Below are 19,260 nucleotides of genomic sequence, written 5' to 3' on the forward strand. Positions count from 1 at the left end.
CCTACAAGGATGCTGGGAAGGGACTCTTCATCAGGGACTGTAGCGATAGGACAAGGGGTGATGGGTTTAAATTGAAACAGAAGTTCAGTTTAGATATAAGGAAAAAGTTCTTTCCTGTGAGGGTGCTGAGGCACTGGAATGGGTTGGCCGCGGAGGTGAATGCTCCATCCCTGAGCATTCAGGGATGAGTCTGGACTCAGACTGGACTGAGTCTTGGGTGACGTGGTTTAGTGTGAGGTGTCCCTGCCCATGGCAGGGGGTTGGAACTGGATGATCTTAGGTCCTTTCCAACCCAAACCATTCTGTGATTCTATTAATACTTTTCTTGAAATTCATTGCAAGTAGTACAACATATAGCAAAGTGTAAGTGCTGTTATGCATACATGCTGTTATGTGTGGGTGCAGCTTAATCATTTTGCTCATTTGTTCTGTTTCAGACGGTTCGCCATGGCTTTCCTTACCTACCCACTGCCTTAGCTTTTGACCCAGTGCAGAAAATCCTGGCAATTGGAACAAGGACAGGAGCCATACGAATGTATCCTTTCTCATTCAGAGTTTGCACCATTTCTATGTATTTGTAATACATTGACATGAATCATCTTCTACAAGCACTCAGGTAAGGTTACAGTTTATATTGTTATGTTCTGCCTCAGTTTGCTTTCCTAGATGGACTGGAAAAGGATGTGCTGTTGAGGAATAACCGTTAGGTCCTTCAGGTTCCAAAGAAAAAGTTTTGCTTGCGTTTTTGGCATATCGTTTTGGAATGTATTGCTAATATAAACCAGAATTAATTTCGAGTTTCAGCATGAAAAGTAGACTCTCTTCAGAACGTAGACTACAAAGTGGTGGTGAGCGAGTTGTGAATCTTGTGCTAGCAATAAATAAATTGGCTAGCTGCATCGCAGCACTGAACTGTGGACATCTTCATTCTTGATATCTAGGTATGAGATATTGTTCAGACTCTTCCAAGTGAATGGTGGCAAAGAAGTGATTTTAGGGCAGAATCACCATTAGACGAGAAGGTGAAACACTCTGAAAATGCCTGTTCTTTTTCATGAATTATAAAGGTACATCAGTGCCAGCATTTCATGCATTTTTTTATATAGTAGGAATTTGAAGTTGAAAGTCTGCACAGAATGAATAGAATATAAATGTAATGAAAAATCTGAAAACTTTGATTAAAAAAAAATCTGAGAGTATTTAAATGCATATTTCAGAATGTTTGCATCATTTTCTTCGCTTGTCATGGTTCAAATGTATTCAAATTTGGTGAAAATACAAACAAAGGGGGAAAAAAGAAAGAACATTAACAAAGGTTTAAAAGTTACAGGATATGGAAGTAATTAACCAATATTTTTTACAACCTTTTTGTAGCTAAATAAATTCTGGGTATAAAACACCAATCTAATATTTTCTGGTTCTTTTGCTACCACTGTTCCCAAGGTAACTTATAAACCTAATGAACCCAAAGGCAGGTTCCAAAATAAAGAAAATCTTCTCCTGGACATGTCTGTGCTTCGTGTAACATGATTAATACTTAATTTCCTCTGGTTTTTGGTGATCTTGTTCTTGCATTTTTCATAAGCTTTATTTTCTATTTGGTCTGGCACTTCTCACAAGACTCAGCTAAACCTCTAGTTATGTGACAAGCTTTGCTTTGATAGTTCTACTCTTAATATTTACTTGTATGAATTAGATTGCATACATTCTGTTTGATTTCAAAGTGGAAAATCCACTTGAATTTGTGCACTTCTGGGAAGGTGCAGGTCTAGTGGTCGTGTTTCCTTCTCCTTGCAAGGTTAGAAAGCTGTGGCTTTGTCTCTGGAAACTTCACTGAGACCATGTGTGAGAGAGGGAGGATTGGGAATTTCATGGTAATGTAGATGAAGGAAGAAGACCTTGCAGAAGATTGACCTCCAAGAACACCTCTTCTTTCCATCTCAGCAACCTGGATTTTGTAGGGGCAGTACAGTTTCTGGCTAGGCATCCTATACGTTTATAAATTCCTCCTTTGAGAAAAATGCAGGTACAGAGCCTGAATTAATGCAGATTCGTGTAGAATTAAGTTAAACCTGCATGTTCCCTGACACCAGAATAGAACATGCAGTGGAAAATGAGCTATATGCCTAACCTTACATGAAACTATCTATACATCTTCTGTGGAAATGGATTATAAAGGTGAGAAAAAGAAGGGAAAAAGTTTTTTAACGCACCCTTCCCTTTAATATATCCTCTCCAGCAAACCCCTACCTCATTCACAGAAAATTTGCTACCAGTTCTAGCATCTGAATCAAGGAAGAGCATCAAAATTACTAGGGATTTTTTTGTTTTTAAAGAGTTGTCATCTCATAACAGAAAGGCTTCTCAGCTTGGGCACACAGAACCTGGTTTGCTTAATTAAGCTGGAAGCTGTGCTTTGAAGACAGAGGGTGCCATAAAAGGAATTACTTATTCATTTTAACTAAGGCTTCTCTGCTTGGTTCTGAAAGCTTCACAGAACATCTTGCATTAAAAGCCTAGCTGTGGACTAATAACTGCATTTGTACACAAGGCTGAACAGTAATCAATGAAACAGGCCAAGGACCACAAACACAACACCATTTGTTTAAGCCAGTCTTGCTGCAACCATTTGTGATTGTTGAAATTGGCCAATAAAATTCAAGTCAAGATGGAACAGGTTAGCATTACATCTGAAAATATAATTAATAATGGATTTTTTTTAAGCAAACTAAAAGAAGTTTGATTTCAATGGCTCTGTCTTCCACAGTATCCTGTAAAGTACAGAGCTGCATAATTTCATTCTGCTATCAATGTGTTAGGTAATGAAAAGAGAGAATTTGTTTCACACATATGTTCTGTTTGGCTGCTTCTGAACAGTAGTATAGATGGACTGAAAGGACAAACTATCTTTGCTGTTGTCAGAGAAATACACTGAATTATTCAGTTGTTTGTTTATTGGTAGCACCAAAAGGGCGTTTTTTTTGGATCAGACTGTTTTGCTGGGGAACATAAAGGCATAGCGAGACAGAATTTATTCATGTAATGATGTAGACCAAGTTTTCCTGTGATGAGTGTAAGCCATATCACAGTATTGATGCTTCCTTGTCTTTCTAAAAGATTCATAAAGTATTGGTATTTCTGTGGGTCACAAGTTAACAGCTCTCAAGAGATAAGCTGTTTCCAAAGAAAATGAAGCATGTACCTCTGTGTTGTGAGTTAATGGTTAACATCTCACCTTCAGATGATCATTTCAAATGATCCTGTAGCAGTACTGAGGCTGACTATGCTGAACTGGTCTGAAATAGAGTATATTATTCAGAAGTCACCATTAGAGGGTACACAGATAAATGAAAGTTCGTTTTGGTCTGACAGTCGATTTGTCTTCTCCTAGATTTCTTGTTCAGGCTGCTTTAGATGCAACTGCTATAGCTTCTATAGCAGTGGGAATTGCTGTTGCTGTGCTCTGCTGATCCTAGTAGTCTCTGTGGGATTCTCAGGGAACTTCAAACAACAACATAGGTTTTACCTATACTGATGACTGCTGAGTACTGGATCCTCATAGGAACAGCAATGCTCCAGCCCACAGGATGAGAGTGCACTGCAAGTCATTGATGGAAGAGTATCTTCCTATTACCAACAAGTTAACAAAATCTGCAAGTAAAGGGCAAAAGAAGCCCTCTTGAGACAGTTGCTATGCCATCTGGTCATTCTTTTACCTTGTCCTAAACACAGCAGATTTCATTTCCCCTCCAAGAGCCTTTTTCCTGTTTGAAGACTGTTTCCAGCTCCCATACCCCTGATCACTGCTCAGATCATTGCTTGATACCACTCTGCCTGCACTGTCTTTGCTTTAGGCAAGCACATTTAGATGAAGAGTAGCGATGAAATGGAATTCCTTTTCTTATTATCTTCATGTCCTTCTTCCATAGTCCCAGTTCAGAGAACCTTCTGACATTGCACACAATAAAATGAAGTGTGCAGTCTCTGGTTACTATCAGAGAAGGTTCCATATCACTGTACAAGGGAGCAAGAAATTAAGAGACTGTCAGACTTAAGTTTCTCCCTCATTTCAGAGGAAAAGGAGAAGTCTGCGGGTTTGTTATGTTCTCAGTCTCAATAAATAGATTGAAATGTGTTGTTAGCAATCATAGAATGGTTTGGGTTGGAAAGGACCGTAAGATCATATAGTTTCAACCCCCTGCCATGGGCAGGGATGCCTCACCCTAGACCATGTCACCAAGGCTCTGTCCAACCTGACTTGAACACTGCCAGGGATGGAGCAGTGATTATTCCAGTATCAGATCTGAAAAGTAGCATGTGGCTCTCAGATTTCTATACTGTCATTTATTCAGCTCACAAATGCTTGTTAAAATTCATTATAGGTACTTTCTAGATTTACCGAGTCCTTTTGTTTGGAATTCCATCATTTCAAAGATGTACTTAGCCAGTACAGCCACCTACTTCAAATATATAGTATAGAACATCTACATATTTTTGTATTGAGGTGCTGATTAGTTGGTAGTCAGCTGCAATAAGAAATTCTGAAAGAGACTCTTATGCAGCTATTGTGGTCTTTGCTTATTAAGAAATGAAAGTTTGTCTTACCCAGCGCGAAGAAAATGACTTACTGGGTCCACAATGGACTCCACACCAGTGAAAGCTTATTTACCATCAATGGCTTAAATTGGTAATATGTATTTTGACATATTTTAATGTTGTTTGTTGTCATTCATACATACTCTTTAGACTGATGTGCTTCATGTTGTCATGGATGCAGGTTATGGGGCATGTGAATCCTCATTTTCACTCTTTGTTGCTTGAGCAAAAAAGCAAGCCACCCACAACTCATACAACATGACAGGTTCCTGTTTTCCTGTGTTATCAGGCAATACAGTAGCCATTTTATACTGAAACAAAATTATTCTCACTAGCACATGGAAGTAGAATTGTTGCTGTGCCCCCACCTTTTGCTTAACTGCATGGACCAGGCACTTTCATTGCTCTGACTGTGGTGCTCACCACGTATTTCTATAAGCGGTCCAATTCACTAACCTGGCAAAATACTTGTTCTTCTTTGCTGTTTGTAGTTGGGACTGGACAGAGGGAGATAGAGGAGAAATAGAAATGTTGGCAGTAAGAATTGGCTTGTTTTACTGTGTGAAATTGCATCACAGAATTCAGCTATGGCACAATGCAGTTGTCCATGAAATTTGCTACAAAATGTAGAAATAGCCTTTCAGGTTTGTGTGGTATGGAAGATAGCCTAGCTTTTGCTTACATGTAAAAACTCTTCTTGTAAAACTATATGCAAATCACAAGGCTCTGTTCAAGGAGATTCTGCTTTAGGATCATATTTGAACTAATTTTTCTGATCTGTTTTATGAATTTCTTTCAGTACTTTGGTAACAAGGAAGATTTCTGAACTTCAAATACAGTATAAAAATATTTACTTTAATAGGTACATTTTGTGATAGACAAATGGCTTCAAGACGGCAAAGAATGCTAACAGCACCCCTTGTACTCGGCACTGGTGAGGCTGCACCTCAAATCCTGTGTTCAGTTCTGGATCCCTCACTACAAGAAAGATACGGAGTTGTGGAGAGGGTCCAGAGAAGAGTAATGAAGCTGGTGAAGGGCCTGGAGCACAAAATTTACTAGGAGCAGCTGAGGGACCTGGGGGGTTTAGTCTGGAGAAGAGAAGGCTTAGGGGAGACGTTATTGCTCTCTACAATTACCTGACAGGAGGTTACAGTGAATTGGGATCAGTCTCTTCTCCCAACTCACAAGTGATAGGACAGGACAAAACAGCCTCAAGTTGCATCAGGGGAGGTTTGGATTGGATATTAGGAGCAATTTCTTCCCCAAAAGGGTTGTCAGGTGCTGGAACAGGCTGCCCAGGGCAATTGATAAGTCACTGTCCCTGGAGGGTATTTAAAAGACATGTAGATGTGGTGCTTAGGGACATAGTGTAGTGGTAGACTTGGTAGTTAAGGGTTGGACTTGATTTTAAGGGTCTTTTCCAGCTATATGATTCTATAAGATTATATAATCTCTTTCTATGAAACAGACAATAATAATATATTTGATTCCAGAGTTACTATCCCAAGTAGAGGAGAAAGTGAAATTTAAACCGACGATAGCTCTGTTGAACAGCGTGGATCCTCAGCAGCTGATGTACACAGACGGACTATATTACTGGGAGGTAAAACTGAGGCTGTTTGTGTGCTCTAGTGAAAAATCAGGCAGAAAACCAAATAGCACTAATTAAATCATTGCCTGCAGAGTTCTGAGGAGGCACGGAATTTTGCAGTAGTTAAAGGAAGTGAGGTAAAGAATGTTTGACATCAGGTTGGATGTAATGTAAAACAGGAGAATATAACTTGAGGTTTTGGTCTGTGAGAAGGATGGCATAACATATAAAGTGTGACAGATTTACTGTCCCTGGAACTGCTGTCTCTTGATCTAAACAAGGTTTCAGTAGATCTTTATCCTTAAAATAAGCCAACTGTGTTCCATGCTGTTTACTCTATGTGATTTATTGGGCAGATGGAATGGGGGAAGCACAGGCAAGATCATAAACCCAAAGTTCTGTTGTTTGACTTGGAAGAATCATTGATGCACTTCATCTTTATCTCCTTGTGGAATATATTTGGGATTTTTCCAAAGCACTTGAGTGACTCAGGAACACAAACCTCACCAAGAGTCAGTACTCCTCATATAAGGTCTTTTAAAAATTCCCATGGGAATCAACACATACACAGAACTGTATAGATGTATGGATAGCCAAATAGGTTATTGCTGAAATGAATTTATTGTCAGTCAAGAATGAAAAACATCATAAAATGTACAGAAAGAATAAACTATGCCTATATGATTAAATCTGACACAACCAGAATTTGGGAAATTTAAGATCTATGCTGAGATTACCATGTGTCTGGTTATGCGTGCACTCACATGTATAGATATGGGGTCTCTGCCTATATGCATAAATTTGGGTCCATTGGTCTCACAAGCCTCTTTGATGCTTTTGAATTAATCAGGTTAAATATGTTACAGTGAAATGTACTGGGCTTCCTTCACTTTCAATTGGTGTTTATCCAGGTGGTAAAAAAGGAATCTGACATCTGCAGGCAAATTTACCAAGAATAAATAGATTTTCATGTATTTGGAGATGCACATAAAAATAGCATAGAGGTGGATGGACCTGGCAGCATTTTAATTGGAGCTGATGGCTGTATTTGTGATCACTATCTGAAAAAATACTTTCTGGATGTTTCTTCCAAGAATTTCATTTAATTTAATAAAAAACCCCAACTTACTGTGATATTGCAGTGATGACTAGTGGTGATAGTCAGCCATTTATAAAGAAGTGATGTGTCTTAATTAAACTTTGTGTGAGCTTTAGAGCTTTCCCTGCCTTTTTTGTTCAAACCTCTGTCATCAACAGAAGTGTTGTCATGCATAGGAGATAAAGCACATCAACTTGCCCTCCTTTCCAGGCTGCTAATGATATCTTTTAGACAAATATCCGTGACCTAAATTTAGCAAACATCCTTAAGCCACAGAAATTTGTAGTCATACTCTGCACTTATCTATTTATTTTTACTCTTTTCTTCTTTTGCTTTTATTTGGCAAATACTCTTGATGGAGAGAAAATTAACATTTCTTCAAATAACTTCGGAAAATTAATATCTAGCAAGAAGACAAACCTGAAGTACATAAGCACATACTTACATGCACTGGGTGTCTTTTAGCATTGTGAAGAGAGACCTATTTCTGTCTAGCTACAGGCATTCTTCCCATTGTAAAGTCTTGATGACTTCTTGAAGTCAAGGGCCTTTCTTGCCCACTTCTTTATGGAGGGAGGGCATGGACAAAAGGGAGCTGTGGAGGGTTCAATACCCATCATGAGATAGAAAGGAAAGGCTATAATGACTGAATAATTTTTCTCTACAGTGGGAATAGCGGTGTAGGAGATCTTTCAAAGTTTCTGGAACCAAAGACATCTGGATGTGAGGATCTTCTGCAGCAAGGAGCACATACCCCATGTTGGTGGTTCAGTATGAGGCAGGACAGACATAATCACACGCTTTCAGCCAAAAGCTTAGGTATAGGTATAGGACATGCATAATTTTTCCTGAGGTCTGAAAAATGGGGAGATATAGACAAAACAGAAACTATGATCTCATTCAGGAGAGGGGAGGGAAAGGTTACTTTGAAGGGATTCTTTTCCCCCATCCATAACCAGCTCAATCTCTCCTTCCCTAGCTGTGACCTAGTTTCACTTCAGTTCTCATAGTTCTTGTGTTTCTGTTCCTCAGCCCTGACCTGTCTTTTTTTAGTGGCAGCAAGCAAGCAACATTCTTTCAATGCCCACCTTTCTCCTGACCTGTGCAAAGTGGCCTCTGAATGACATATCTTTCTAATGAATCTCTTCAAGTCAGGAAATGACATGTTTCCTGGGTGCTTCAGATAGAACATTCAAAGCCACACGAGTACTGAAGGAAGAGTCAAAAAAAGAGGATCACAGAAGACACCAAGCTTGTTCAAAAGAGATTGTGGGTCATTAGGTGGCATTGAAGAATGTAAGTGTAGCCTCAACCGCATCCAGAGGGAGCACAGGAAGGAGAAATGACCCAGAAATTTTGGGAGCCTGTTGCTTTTTAGTGTTGTTGTGGAGATCAAAGGTAGTTTAGAAATGTATACGTAGAAGCCATCACCACTTTAGCACATTTCTACCAACCCACTCAAACCTGTTCTGGACATACAGTAAGTTCATAGCCCTCCTCAATCATGTACGTGAGTACCATCCTCAGTGCCTGCATCATTTGGAGAATGTGGAAGGTAGTCCTTCAAAAAGAACTGATCCTTAGTATTCCTGTCTGAATGGAAAGGCTGCCCTGAGTCCTTACAGGGGTTTTACAGGGGACAGCAGGCACCTAAGATTGAGATTAATCCCCAGTCTCTTTCTTACATAACTGATACATAACCTCTTGCACTCAGGACAAGCACTTTTGACTTCATGCCCACATGTCCTAAGGATCAGTTTAACCAGAAGTGGGTTCCATCATTGTCAAGGCATATTATGAGCCACCAGCATCTCTTCTGGTGTAGACAAGCACCCAAACAGTGTTAAAGATGTACCTGATAGTAAATAAGGCATTAGTCTTCATCAGCTCTTAGGCCAAAGTTAGGTAAGTCACAAACATCATGCCTTCTTGTGAAGCTTGTTAAGATACTTGTAAGTCTGTACTGACGGCTGTTCAAGACTTGCATAGCATGAAGTGATAGTCATGAGATTTGGGTAGTTATAGTAATCCTGAAATGTGGCTTCCACTTCGTAATTCATACACTCACCGAGATCAAAGACTTGGAAGATTTTGTTGGTGTCTCCTGATATTACTATTTGAAGGAAGATGGTTTGAAGGATAATGTCTGAGGCAGTCAATCATCACCACTGGTGGACTTACTCATTGCAAACTGGCTACTGAGTTGGAGTTTCAGGGCTTCACAGGGTGATTGACACTCTTGAAATCAGGCATGGACTTCCAAGACTACATGAAAGGGTGATGGTCATAGTAGTAGCTTACAGCAGAGGGGCTCTACAACTCTGCTCTACAGCTGAAAATTTTCCATCAACTGCTGATGGTTTCCCATCTAGAGGATAATGCTGCCACAGAAATCCAAGCTTGATTTGTGGGACCAGAGCCTCCAGTCAAACATACGTAAAGCCATCATGGTGGCAAGTATTACTGAAAAATCATTCAGCCTATCTTCTTCCACAGAGAAAGAGGTCCAGGAGGATGGGCTCATTAAAATATACTTCCAACATAGCTTCTGCAGGTTCAAGGTTAAATCACATTCTTCTTCTGGAGCATCTCACAGAGTACGTTGTCCATGGGGCGGCAGGCCAGGAAGGCAGGCACCATTGTGCCATTCAGAAATGGTACAAGCAAGTACAAGAGAATTAGAAAAAAGAAAGACCTTCCCTGGGCAGTGGTAGCATGTGAAATCACATAGGCAATGCGGTGCTAATGTCATCTGTGGGAAGGCCAGTGTAATACTCTCTAGATAGCCTGTAATGAAGTAAGCAAACATTTGTGGAATAAGTCCGTCTTCAGATAGAGACATTTTAATAAGTGGAGCAGGTCTGTGCCTGCAAGCAAAGCAAAATTCATTCACTACTTCCCATCAGCATGCAGATGTCCAGCCACATCTTGAAAACCAGGCCTTACCATGTGAAACAGTCACTTGGGAAGACAAATGCTGTATCCACAAATGTCCCAACATCCTGAGCATCATACTGAGCATGATGTTGTATAATATCGGATAACCCTTTGGTCACTTTGGCTGTGTCCACCCTCAGACTCTTGTGTGCCCCAGCCTTACTCACGGCAGGAGCAGAATGGGCAAAATAGAAAAACTCAATGCTGTGTAAGCACTGCTCCACAGCAGTAAAATTCGGGTATGTTCTCAGCACTGTTTTAGTCACATATCCAAGCCACACCACCATACAGGCTGCCAGGAAGCAAATCAGCTCCATCGCAGCCAGACTCAGTTACACTTCTCAAAAATTCCACAGTACTATTTGGTTGAAAAGTTGTGACTTTCAAACAATGAGGGCTGGAAATCCAGTGATCTGCATGTGCTTTCAGTGTCAAACTGCTGACTTGAGCAGAAACAACATTTCACAATCTTCTCTCTAATTACTGATAACTGTGCTTTCCAGTAAACCGTATCTGGGATGTTGGGTATATTTATGTGTTGCTGTTCAACATTAGCTATAAAATTGCTTACAGATAACATAAGAAGGAAATACTGGAATTTGATTCTTTTGTAATATGGTTGATATCTGGGTTTTTTGGGGTTTTTTGACAGCTCAGAGCAAGCTAAAGCCCTTATCACCCACTACAATGCTAGATTTTAAGCAGCTACAGCAGGTGCATTTTAAATGCTAAAGCTTTCAGAGGAGTTTGAGTTTCTGTTATTTAGCTGTTACTTTGCTGTTACAATGCAAAATTGATACCTCTGTGACATTATATTTACATATTTCAGTTGCTTCAGTAAATAAACAAGGATTGCCTAGATTATGCCGTCTGAGCTGAGACACACCAATTTGAAATTCACTGTGCTTTTATTATTAGATGATTCAGTCATAGAACAGTTTGGGTTGGAAGGGACCTTTAAAGCTCATCCAGTTCCAACCGCCTGCATGGGCAGGGACACCTTCCACTAGAGCAGGTTGCTCCAAGCCCCTCTGTCCAACCTGGCCTTGAGCACTGCCAGGGATGGGGCAGCCACAGCTTCTCTGGGCATCCTGTGCCAGTGCCTCAGCACTCTCACAGGGAAGTGTTTTTTCTTACTATGTAATCTAAATCTACCCTTCTTACAGAGGGTACTCTGTTAGAGTTCTGAGTTGGATGAGATTATTCCAGATAGATGTTGTACCTTCCACCTCCGCATAACTTGACTGCATTTCCCCCCAGATTTTATTCTCCTCATTAAGATATTTGAAGTATATATATTTGGTTTTCATGATAATGAGCAAAGAGTTGTGTTGAAAATTGGTTGTGCATAAAGAAGGTTGGACTGTTAGCCCAGCTGCTGTTCTTGAAATCATAAAATCCCCACTGTAAATATTTTCTTCAACTTTTTGCAGGAAAAATGGCATCCGTATTGGTGCCATTGTGTTTAATAGGTAACATAACCTTTACTTGAAATTATTTTGGGCTCCCAGGGTCTTTTAAAACAAAGAAAAAAACTCTTATTTACCATTGCCTATGGATGTAACAACAAGCAAAGTGCAGGGAATCATATAGTTTTCTTGGATCTCAGTCAGTTTTGTTTTAAAAGGAAGTTTAACAGAAGTACTGCATGTAAAGGAAGACAGAATTCCTTAGTTTTTTAATGCTTCCATTTTGCCTTTGTACTGATTTTCAATTAGAAATATTTTCAATTAGAAGATCTGTATTTATTTGTCAAATAGAAAACTGCAATTATTCTCAATCAGTATTTTATCATATATGCTGACATGAATTAAAATTACAAAAAAACACGCTATAGAATGGGGAAAAAATAGTATCTCTTCAGGAGACCTCTAATCAACAAGTATCAGAAAGATTAAAATGGGTATCCATCCCAGTTTTACTGCTGAGGAGACTGAGGCACTGAGTGGCAAAGTGTCTTGACCCAGTGTTTAGTGAGAGATGGTTAAAAATGTAGTTCTTTGATCTCCAGACTGGCACTGCAGCCTCGAGCTGTTTAATTCAGTGGCATTTAGCCTGAAAGCTTGTGTACATGTTTCTGATGATACTTTTTGTGTTATCGTCCGGATTGTAAGGAATTCAGGATTGATTCCCTTATTGTTCTGCATCGTGCTGCTTTAATAGTGACGTAACAATGTAATGTGTTAAGGATAAATCAAGTACTGTGTCTTATTTTCCCCATATACTTAACTTTTGATGAGGCTTGATCCATAGGTTTTAGATTACATATTACCATCATTGAATGGCATATGTAGCACACGTGGAAATTGTTCTCAGGGTCAGGTTTTGAGCACTCTGATGGCATACACAGGCATTTGTTTAATGTTCTGCTACATACAGAAATGCTATATAAAATCCCTGGATAAATAGATTCAGTGTGCACTTTCCTCACATGTAAGAAGAGGTTGTAAAAAATTCATTGCCCAAATGTGCGTCACTGTGTGTTATTTTAGCTCCTATCTGAAGTGAGGAAAAAGGAAACAGTATGCACACAAAGAGAAAAAGATAGTCTTGGCAGTTGTATACTCCCAGATTGCATTTGCATTTGAGGGGAGAGAATTTGGGAAAATGCTGTGTAATGTGGCCACCTGTCAGGAAAATTACCACCTCTCTCCAGCCTTGATCTTAGTTGTTCAGAACATTAACAGAATGAAAAAGAGTGATATCCCATGCAATAAAAGGCTGAATAAATTGTTTGCACTGTATGTTAGAATATCAGTCTCAGGAGGACGGAACTGGCTCTTGGTATCTCTCTGTATGTTAGTTTTTAGGTTCTGTAAACCTACATATTAAAAACCTTTCAGAGTTCTCTTTCATCTCACTAACACTTCTTTCAGTTTAGTCACAGTGGCAAATTTTAATCACTATTGCTTGTGGGTTCAAGCAACTGCCAAACTTACCATCCATACTGTAGAATCCCATTGTTGGTTTCTCTCATCACCGTTCTCCCAAGCAAGGAATGAGAAGCTTTCAGGTTCTCCTTTGTCACCTCTTCCCTATCTTTTCTCTCTGAAGGATGAGGCAGGGTTAAGCATTGAACATGGATTGAAATTATGAATGCATGTATGAAGACCACAGCTTCCAGCAGCACACTGATACTACTACTGTTGGCAGTCTAGAATCCTCAGTCCTCAGTGTGAATCACATCTTGAAGGAAAAGCCTTCATAGGCAAGTCCTCTTCTTCTGTCTCCAACTATGTTTTCTTACTAATTTCACTTACCTGGGCAGCATTCCCACTGAATCACAAAAAGCTACCAGGTACTTCACATCTTAAAACCCTGAAATGCTGCTTGTATTCTGCTACTCTCTTGTGTTCTGCAAAACTTTAGGAAACCAGTAGGTGTTTTTCTGTAGCACTGCACATGTTAGTAGCTCTGCACATGTAATGTCTGGCATGCTTCCTAGACTGGAAGCCTGTTATTGCCCATCTGGCCATTCTGCTGAGATCTAACAAGAGAAGATAACCAGGAGAGAAGGAATCTGAAACAACATAATCTTAGGGTGAGGACAGTCTTCCCAAAGTCTTCTGCTGTAGAATACTGTCCTGCTGTTGCAGGAAAATCTAATACTCCAGCATCTTCAGACTACTAATTCTGCTGTTTTAGAAATCTGCAACCACTCTCCTGCATCCTCTCAGTATCAGCAGTTACCCACATTAAAGCTGTCTTGGCAAACCTAGGAGTCCTTTACTCCTACCTGCCTGGTACTCCTCTGCATGTTACTATGCCTCTGTGAGTTTCTGAGGTCTGATGATTGCCTTTCATTCCAAAGTGTCTCAGAATTTCAGTATACCCAGTGAGAATTACCCTGTTTGTTCATCTGCAAGAGCTGCCAAGTTTTGCAGAACTGTGACCTTCTTTTGCTCCTGTTTGCAGCAGGATATATTGACCATATGCACTGATGCTTGGAGCTGAACACAAAGGATTTGCAAGTATACAAATAACTCCATAAATTATTTGTGTTAAATATAGAACTTGAAGATTTGGTGGTCATGAAGTAAGGGAACAATTTCTTCTTCTACTTGCAATTAAAGAATATTCCAGTGACAAAAATTTGCTAACAATGGAATATCAAAAAGAAAAACAAGTACTATTTTTAACTAATTTTAATGCAATTTGGTCAGTTGAAAGGAGGAGGAGAATAAATATCATCAGTTTTCTGAATTCATCAGCAAGTCTCCAGAGGTTGTTCAAATACTCTTGCAGTTTCAAGTAGGTTTTTTCCAGTCTTTATAAAAGCTTTGAAACCTCTTGGGGTGTAGCACCCCTGCAGGCACATACCTAAGTAAGGTGCCTGGAGCACAATTGGGGTAGGAAAGAACTAAGTGAATGGACTCACATTCTACCTAAGAACGTGGATCATGGAATCATAGAATATTTCAAGTTGGAAGGGACCCATAAGGATCATTGAGTTCAACTCTGCTCCTCACAGGACTACCTAAAACTAAACCATATGACTAAGAGCATCATCCAGATACCCCTTGAACTGTGACAGGTTGAGTGGCGTGACCACTTCCTTGTGGAGCCTGTTCCAGCAACTGACACCCTCTCAGTAAAGAACCTTTTCCAGTGTCCCATCTGAACTTCCCGTGACGCAGTTTCATTCCCTTTTCTTGTATCCTATCAACATGTACCCCTCCACTGCCCCCTTTGAGCAAGGATGGTCACTCCTCAGCCTTCTTCAAGCTGGACAAGTGACCTCAGCCATTCCTTGCCCTTAAGAATTTTCCTTGGCAGCTTCTTTAAGTAGAAGTATTGAAGTTGTGAGGTAGCAGTTAATGTGAAAGCAACATGTAAAAAGCCAATAATCGGTATTTTAACACAAGCAACACGTTGGGAGATCAGGCCATACTAATGATCATGCTGCTGCAGATAACATTATTACAGTACCTAAGCTTGGTGAGCTCATTGTGAATTACCTGCCTGAACTGTAGTTATATCTTTGCCGGTTGTATGATTGTCTCTTTGTAACTAGAGGCTGTGTTCTTTTCATACTTTACAGTAACTCATAAATGTTTAAGACAGTTTTTGAGCAATTAGTGCTGCTTGTGCTCTTGAAGTTATGAATTTGTTATGTGCAATGATTTTCATAATGTGTCACCTTAATGGATTTCAGTCAGTTTGGCAAAGAGAAGCAGTAAAACTGAAAACATGTAAGATTGCGGTTTTCTAGTTGCATGAGTAATATGCAGTATGAATTCCAGTCTGTTTGCATGGGGAAAAAAAAAATGGACTGCTTATTCCACTCTGTTCTTAGCCTGGAAATATGCTGACACATCTAATGCATCATAAGAAGTACTTTACACGTGAGTTACCTTGGTTAGCGGTGCACTGGGTCCCCACGTTTGTGCTTCCTGTTTATGAAACGACTTTACACTTCAATGCATTTTGTTTCATAATGCTTAAAGAAAAATGACCCTTCACAGCTATTCAAATGTGAAAAAATCTTGGGCTAGAATTCTCCTTTTCTACAGATGTGTTTGGGTTTTTTTTTCCTTCACAGATGTAGACATCATGTATTTCTTATTCATCCCTTGTCCATGACTTATCAGACTGAAGTGGTTTCTGGAGAGGAAAAGCAGCCCCAAGATAAAATACTAGGAGCAGCACTAGAGAGTTCTGATGCAGTTTTATTTTTAAACATCCACATTAAAAAGCCATTGAAGGCAGTGATTTCTTGACTTGTGACCATGGGCAAACAGTTTTTCAGAACCAGTTAGAAAATACATCTTGTTTATCTGTAAGCATTCTCTTCTCAGAATGGGATCGTATGTACTTGATGTAATTCCTGGAAATCCTGTGGGTTCATGCCTTGATGGGTGCTTGGGTTGCTGAGGCTGGGTATTTAACCTCTTAGAGAAGGTCACCTGGGTAACTGGAAATGGTGAGCTGTCCTGCATAACCAGTCTGATAAGGAAGTACTAAGGAAGAGTGGTGCTGCAATTCCTGCAGCTGTCCTTTCCACCACCACTTTCTCTCATTAGATCTTCTCCATTTGCTTCTTTTTACCTTATTTTTTGCCAGTGTGCTGCAGGAAGGCTTAAGAGGGGTCTTCTTCTAGCGCCTCCATGGGGAAGGTCAGAAAAAAGTAGTGAAATCATGACATTGTTTCACTTTAGTAAGTTCTAAAATTATGTGGATCCAGTTCTTTTGTCCTGTAATTGGATTTCCCTTAGAATGCCTCTTTCAGAATTCAGTGTCAAAATAACTCAAGCAATTTTGAAATATGATCAGGACCATACTATGCCACAGTGAATATTCACATTTAAAAATGTTCTCCTAGATATCAACTTGATACACTTAATACAAGAAAGGAAGGAAAGAAAACCTTGCAGCAAAAATGTGTTCTCGCTTTGCTGCTTTAATGTGTTCAGGGCCAACTCACACATTAAATAAAGTCACTTTTGATTTAAACACTTCAGGATATTTTTCCCTTTTTAAGATTCTTCAGCCATTAACATTTGTATGACAGGTTATATATATTTGCCTAAAGCTTAAGATCTCTCTCCATCATCCCTGAGCTCACTGAAAGCTTTGCTTGAAGCTCTAATCACATTATTAGTTTTATTCTATTAGTAGGGTGAATGACTGGAAACCTCTTTGCTGGAACTGTTCTGTGCTGATGCAAATAGTGCAAGGAATAATAAAAAATTAAAGGTGGGTTATTTCTGTTTGCATACTCTCCCTTTAGACAAGGTATCAATTTCAAGTATTCTCCTTTCTAAAATATTGTTAGAAATTGGAAGTAAGATTAATATAGAATCACTTGCTGGTTGCTTTTACTTGCTGACTTCTTGCTTTATAATATACACTGAGATTAAGTGTGATGGTTTCACTTTTGATTGTCACATTGTCATTTTGATTGTCACTACTGTAGTACCAAAATCTACGGAAACAAATCTAAGTTAGAAACAACAATACCACAGAGAAGTTAAATATACTAAAGAAAGTAGTGGGGAAACCCACTGAAGCGTTGTACGATGTTTTAGAACCTGGGTATCTTGTGTTAGGTTTTTAGTCTATAGGCAGATAAGGATGTGGTGACTTTTTTCTGAAGTGACAATCCAACAGACCCAAGGTAATTTAATTTAGTAAAATCTTTTTTCACCATGAACACTGATAAAAATCAAGTGTTTTCCACCTTTTAATCTTGCTTTTAGATGTGAGGAGTTCAGGACTAAAAGATGAAAATGTTGCAATAGAATATTTAACATTGTGTCAAAGGGTGCAGCCACATAATTAATAGAATCTAATCTGTGAGTGTTCCTACTTTGAGGACTGGTTCTGTTCAGTAGCCACCAGCCAACATTACCATCCCTCTCTCTTGCTGCCTGGTGAGCCAGATCTGTGATGTAGGGACTGCAGTCCTCAGGGAAGGAGTTGTTTTGTCTTATGTTGTGGAGCTGCTTTCCAGCACAAATGGTTCCCTGTTTGTTTTTGTGTACCAGTGGAATGAACCGTAGTGTCAGCACAAGGAAGATTGGACTGCTCAGCCACGGACAGTAATGAGAAAGTCAGGAGCATCGCTTTCATTGATAGTGTGGACTTAAATTTGTTTAGACCAATCATGAAACCACACGACAGGGTTTCCCCATTTGCTGTCTAACATTGGATGCTGTGGAGGTATTAACTAGGTTGATTTTCACTTTGTCAGGCATCTTGCAAACATGGTTTACCATCAAAAAGACAGGGTAAAGCAGAAAGATCAGACAACAAAGCAGGACAGTCACAGAGTCACAGAGTTCCAAATATAGTAAATTTCAAATGATTGAGTGCAAATATGTAACTAACAGTCTAGATGTTGTTGACGTGTCCTGGTCACTGACTGCAAAATTCAATGAGGAACATCCCTGTTTTCAGCAGCTTCTCTTGGGATGCAGGATGGCTATTTTTTAGTCACAGTTTCCACATATAAGGCCTGTCTAGACAATTTCTGTTTTCTTTCTGAAGTATATCTATACCAGTAGTACAAAACTCCAGATAGCTTTTTGCCATTGTTTTCAAAAGAGTGATGTCTGCATGAGTTACCTAGTAAGTCAGTTTTAAATGATGCTGTAGTTGTAAGCTTTAACTTTCCAATTGAGGTGTTATGGCGAATGTGACTGTGCCCTTCCTAACTTTGACAGTTCTTTATATAAATACCTTTAACCATATTTTTGCTTTATATTGTTTTCATCCCATCAGATAATATAGATGATCCTAAAGCACAAATATGTATCCAATATCCATGATTTTAATACTTGCCTGAGTCGCTAATTTTCATTCTCCTCTCCCTTTACCTTTTCATTTCCCAGTACTTTGAGGAATTGTCATGGGCATTGAACCATCAGCATTTTGCAGTTTACTACCAGAAGTGGACTACAGTTGACATCATTCCTGAATCAGTTAAAAGCACATTCCCATAGGGTAAAGATTACATGTGTACAGATTGTTTACTGCTCCTGTGTGGTTGATGATGAAAATAATAGTAGAAAAAAGGTCCTGGGAAGTTAGCCATGAGAGGTTTGCTCTTTAATTTTGACAGTACATTGGCAGCTGCATGATATTCATAAAGGCTAGAAATATAATGCACAGTTCTTTTTAAAACATCACCCTCAGTGCCTGAGACAGATGCTCTTTAGAATGATATTTAATGATATGTGGCATTCACATAGTCAGCACAATTTTTCACATGTCAACCTGTTCCTTATCTTACACTATTTAGCTAATTATGTCAGATCTTATTGTGTTACTGATAGCTTGTGATGGAATCATGAAGAGTGTTATGACTCTGTCTTTGCTCTGTCCCTGTTTCTTTTGTGTTGCTATTATCTTACTCCGAGTGAACACTTTCCTCTTGCAAGCGTAATTTTATGCATAACAATCTGTTCTTCATCAAGTGGCTGAGTTTTAATCTGTTTTATAATATCCAGATATCACTCTTTGAGCTTTTGTTCCTTTTATTTCCGTGTTTAGTTTCATTATTGTCAATGGCAATCTTTTACATATAGAAAGA

The 19,260-nt window shown here is 39.3% G+C and overlaps 1 protein-coding gene across 3 annotated transcripts in view; it reads left to right on the plus strand.

Annotated features, from left to right (window-relative positions):
• STXBP5L (syntaxin binding protein 5L) overlaps positions 1–19,260 on the plus strand; it is a 192,769-nt gene that overhangs the window by 18,821 nt on the left and 154,688 nt on the right. For all 3 annotated transcript variants that reach the window (XM_065676132.1, XM_065676133.1, XM_065676134.1), the window contains exon 2: positions 438–535. In XM_065676132.1, coding sequence (XP_065532204.1) covers positions 438–535 — 98 coding nt within the window. The remainder of the gene's footprint in view (positions 1–437; positions 536–19,260) is intronic.

This window comes from Lathamus discolor, chromosome 4 (assembly GCF_037157495.1).
Source record: "Lathamus discolor isolate bLatDis1 chromosome 4, bLatDis1.hap1, whole genome shotgun sequence".
Taxonomy (NCBI): domain Eukaryota; kingdom Metazoa; phylum Chordata; class Aves; order Psittaciformes; family Psittacidae; genus Lathamus; species Lathamus discolor.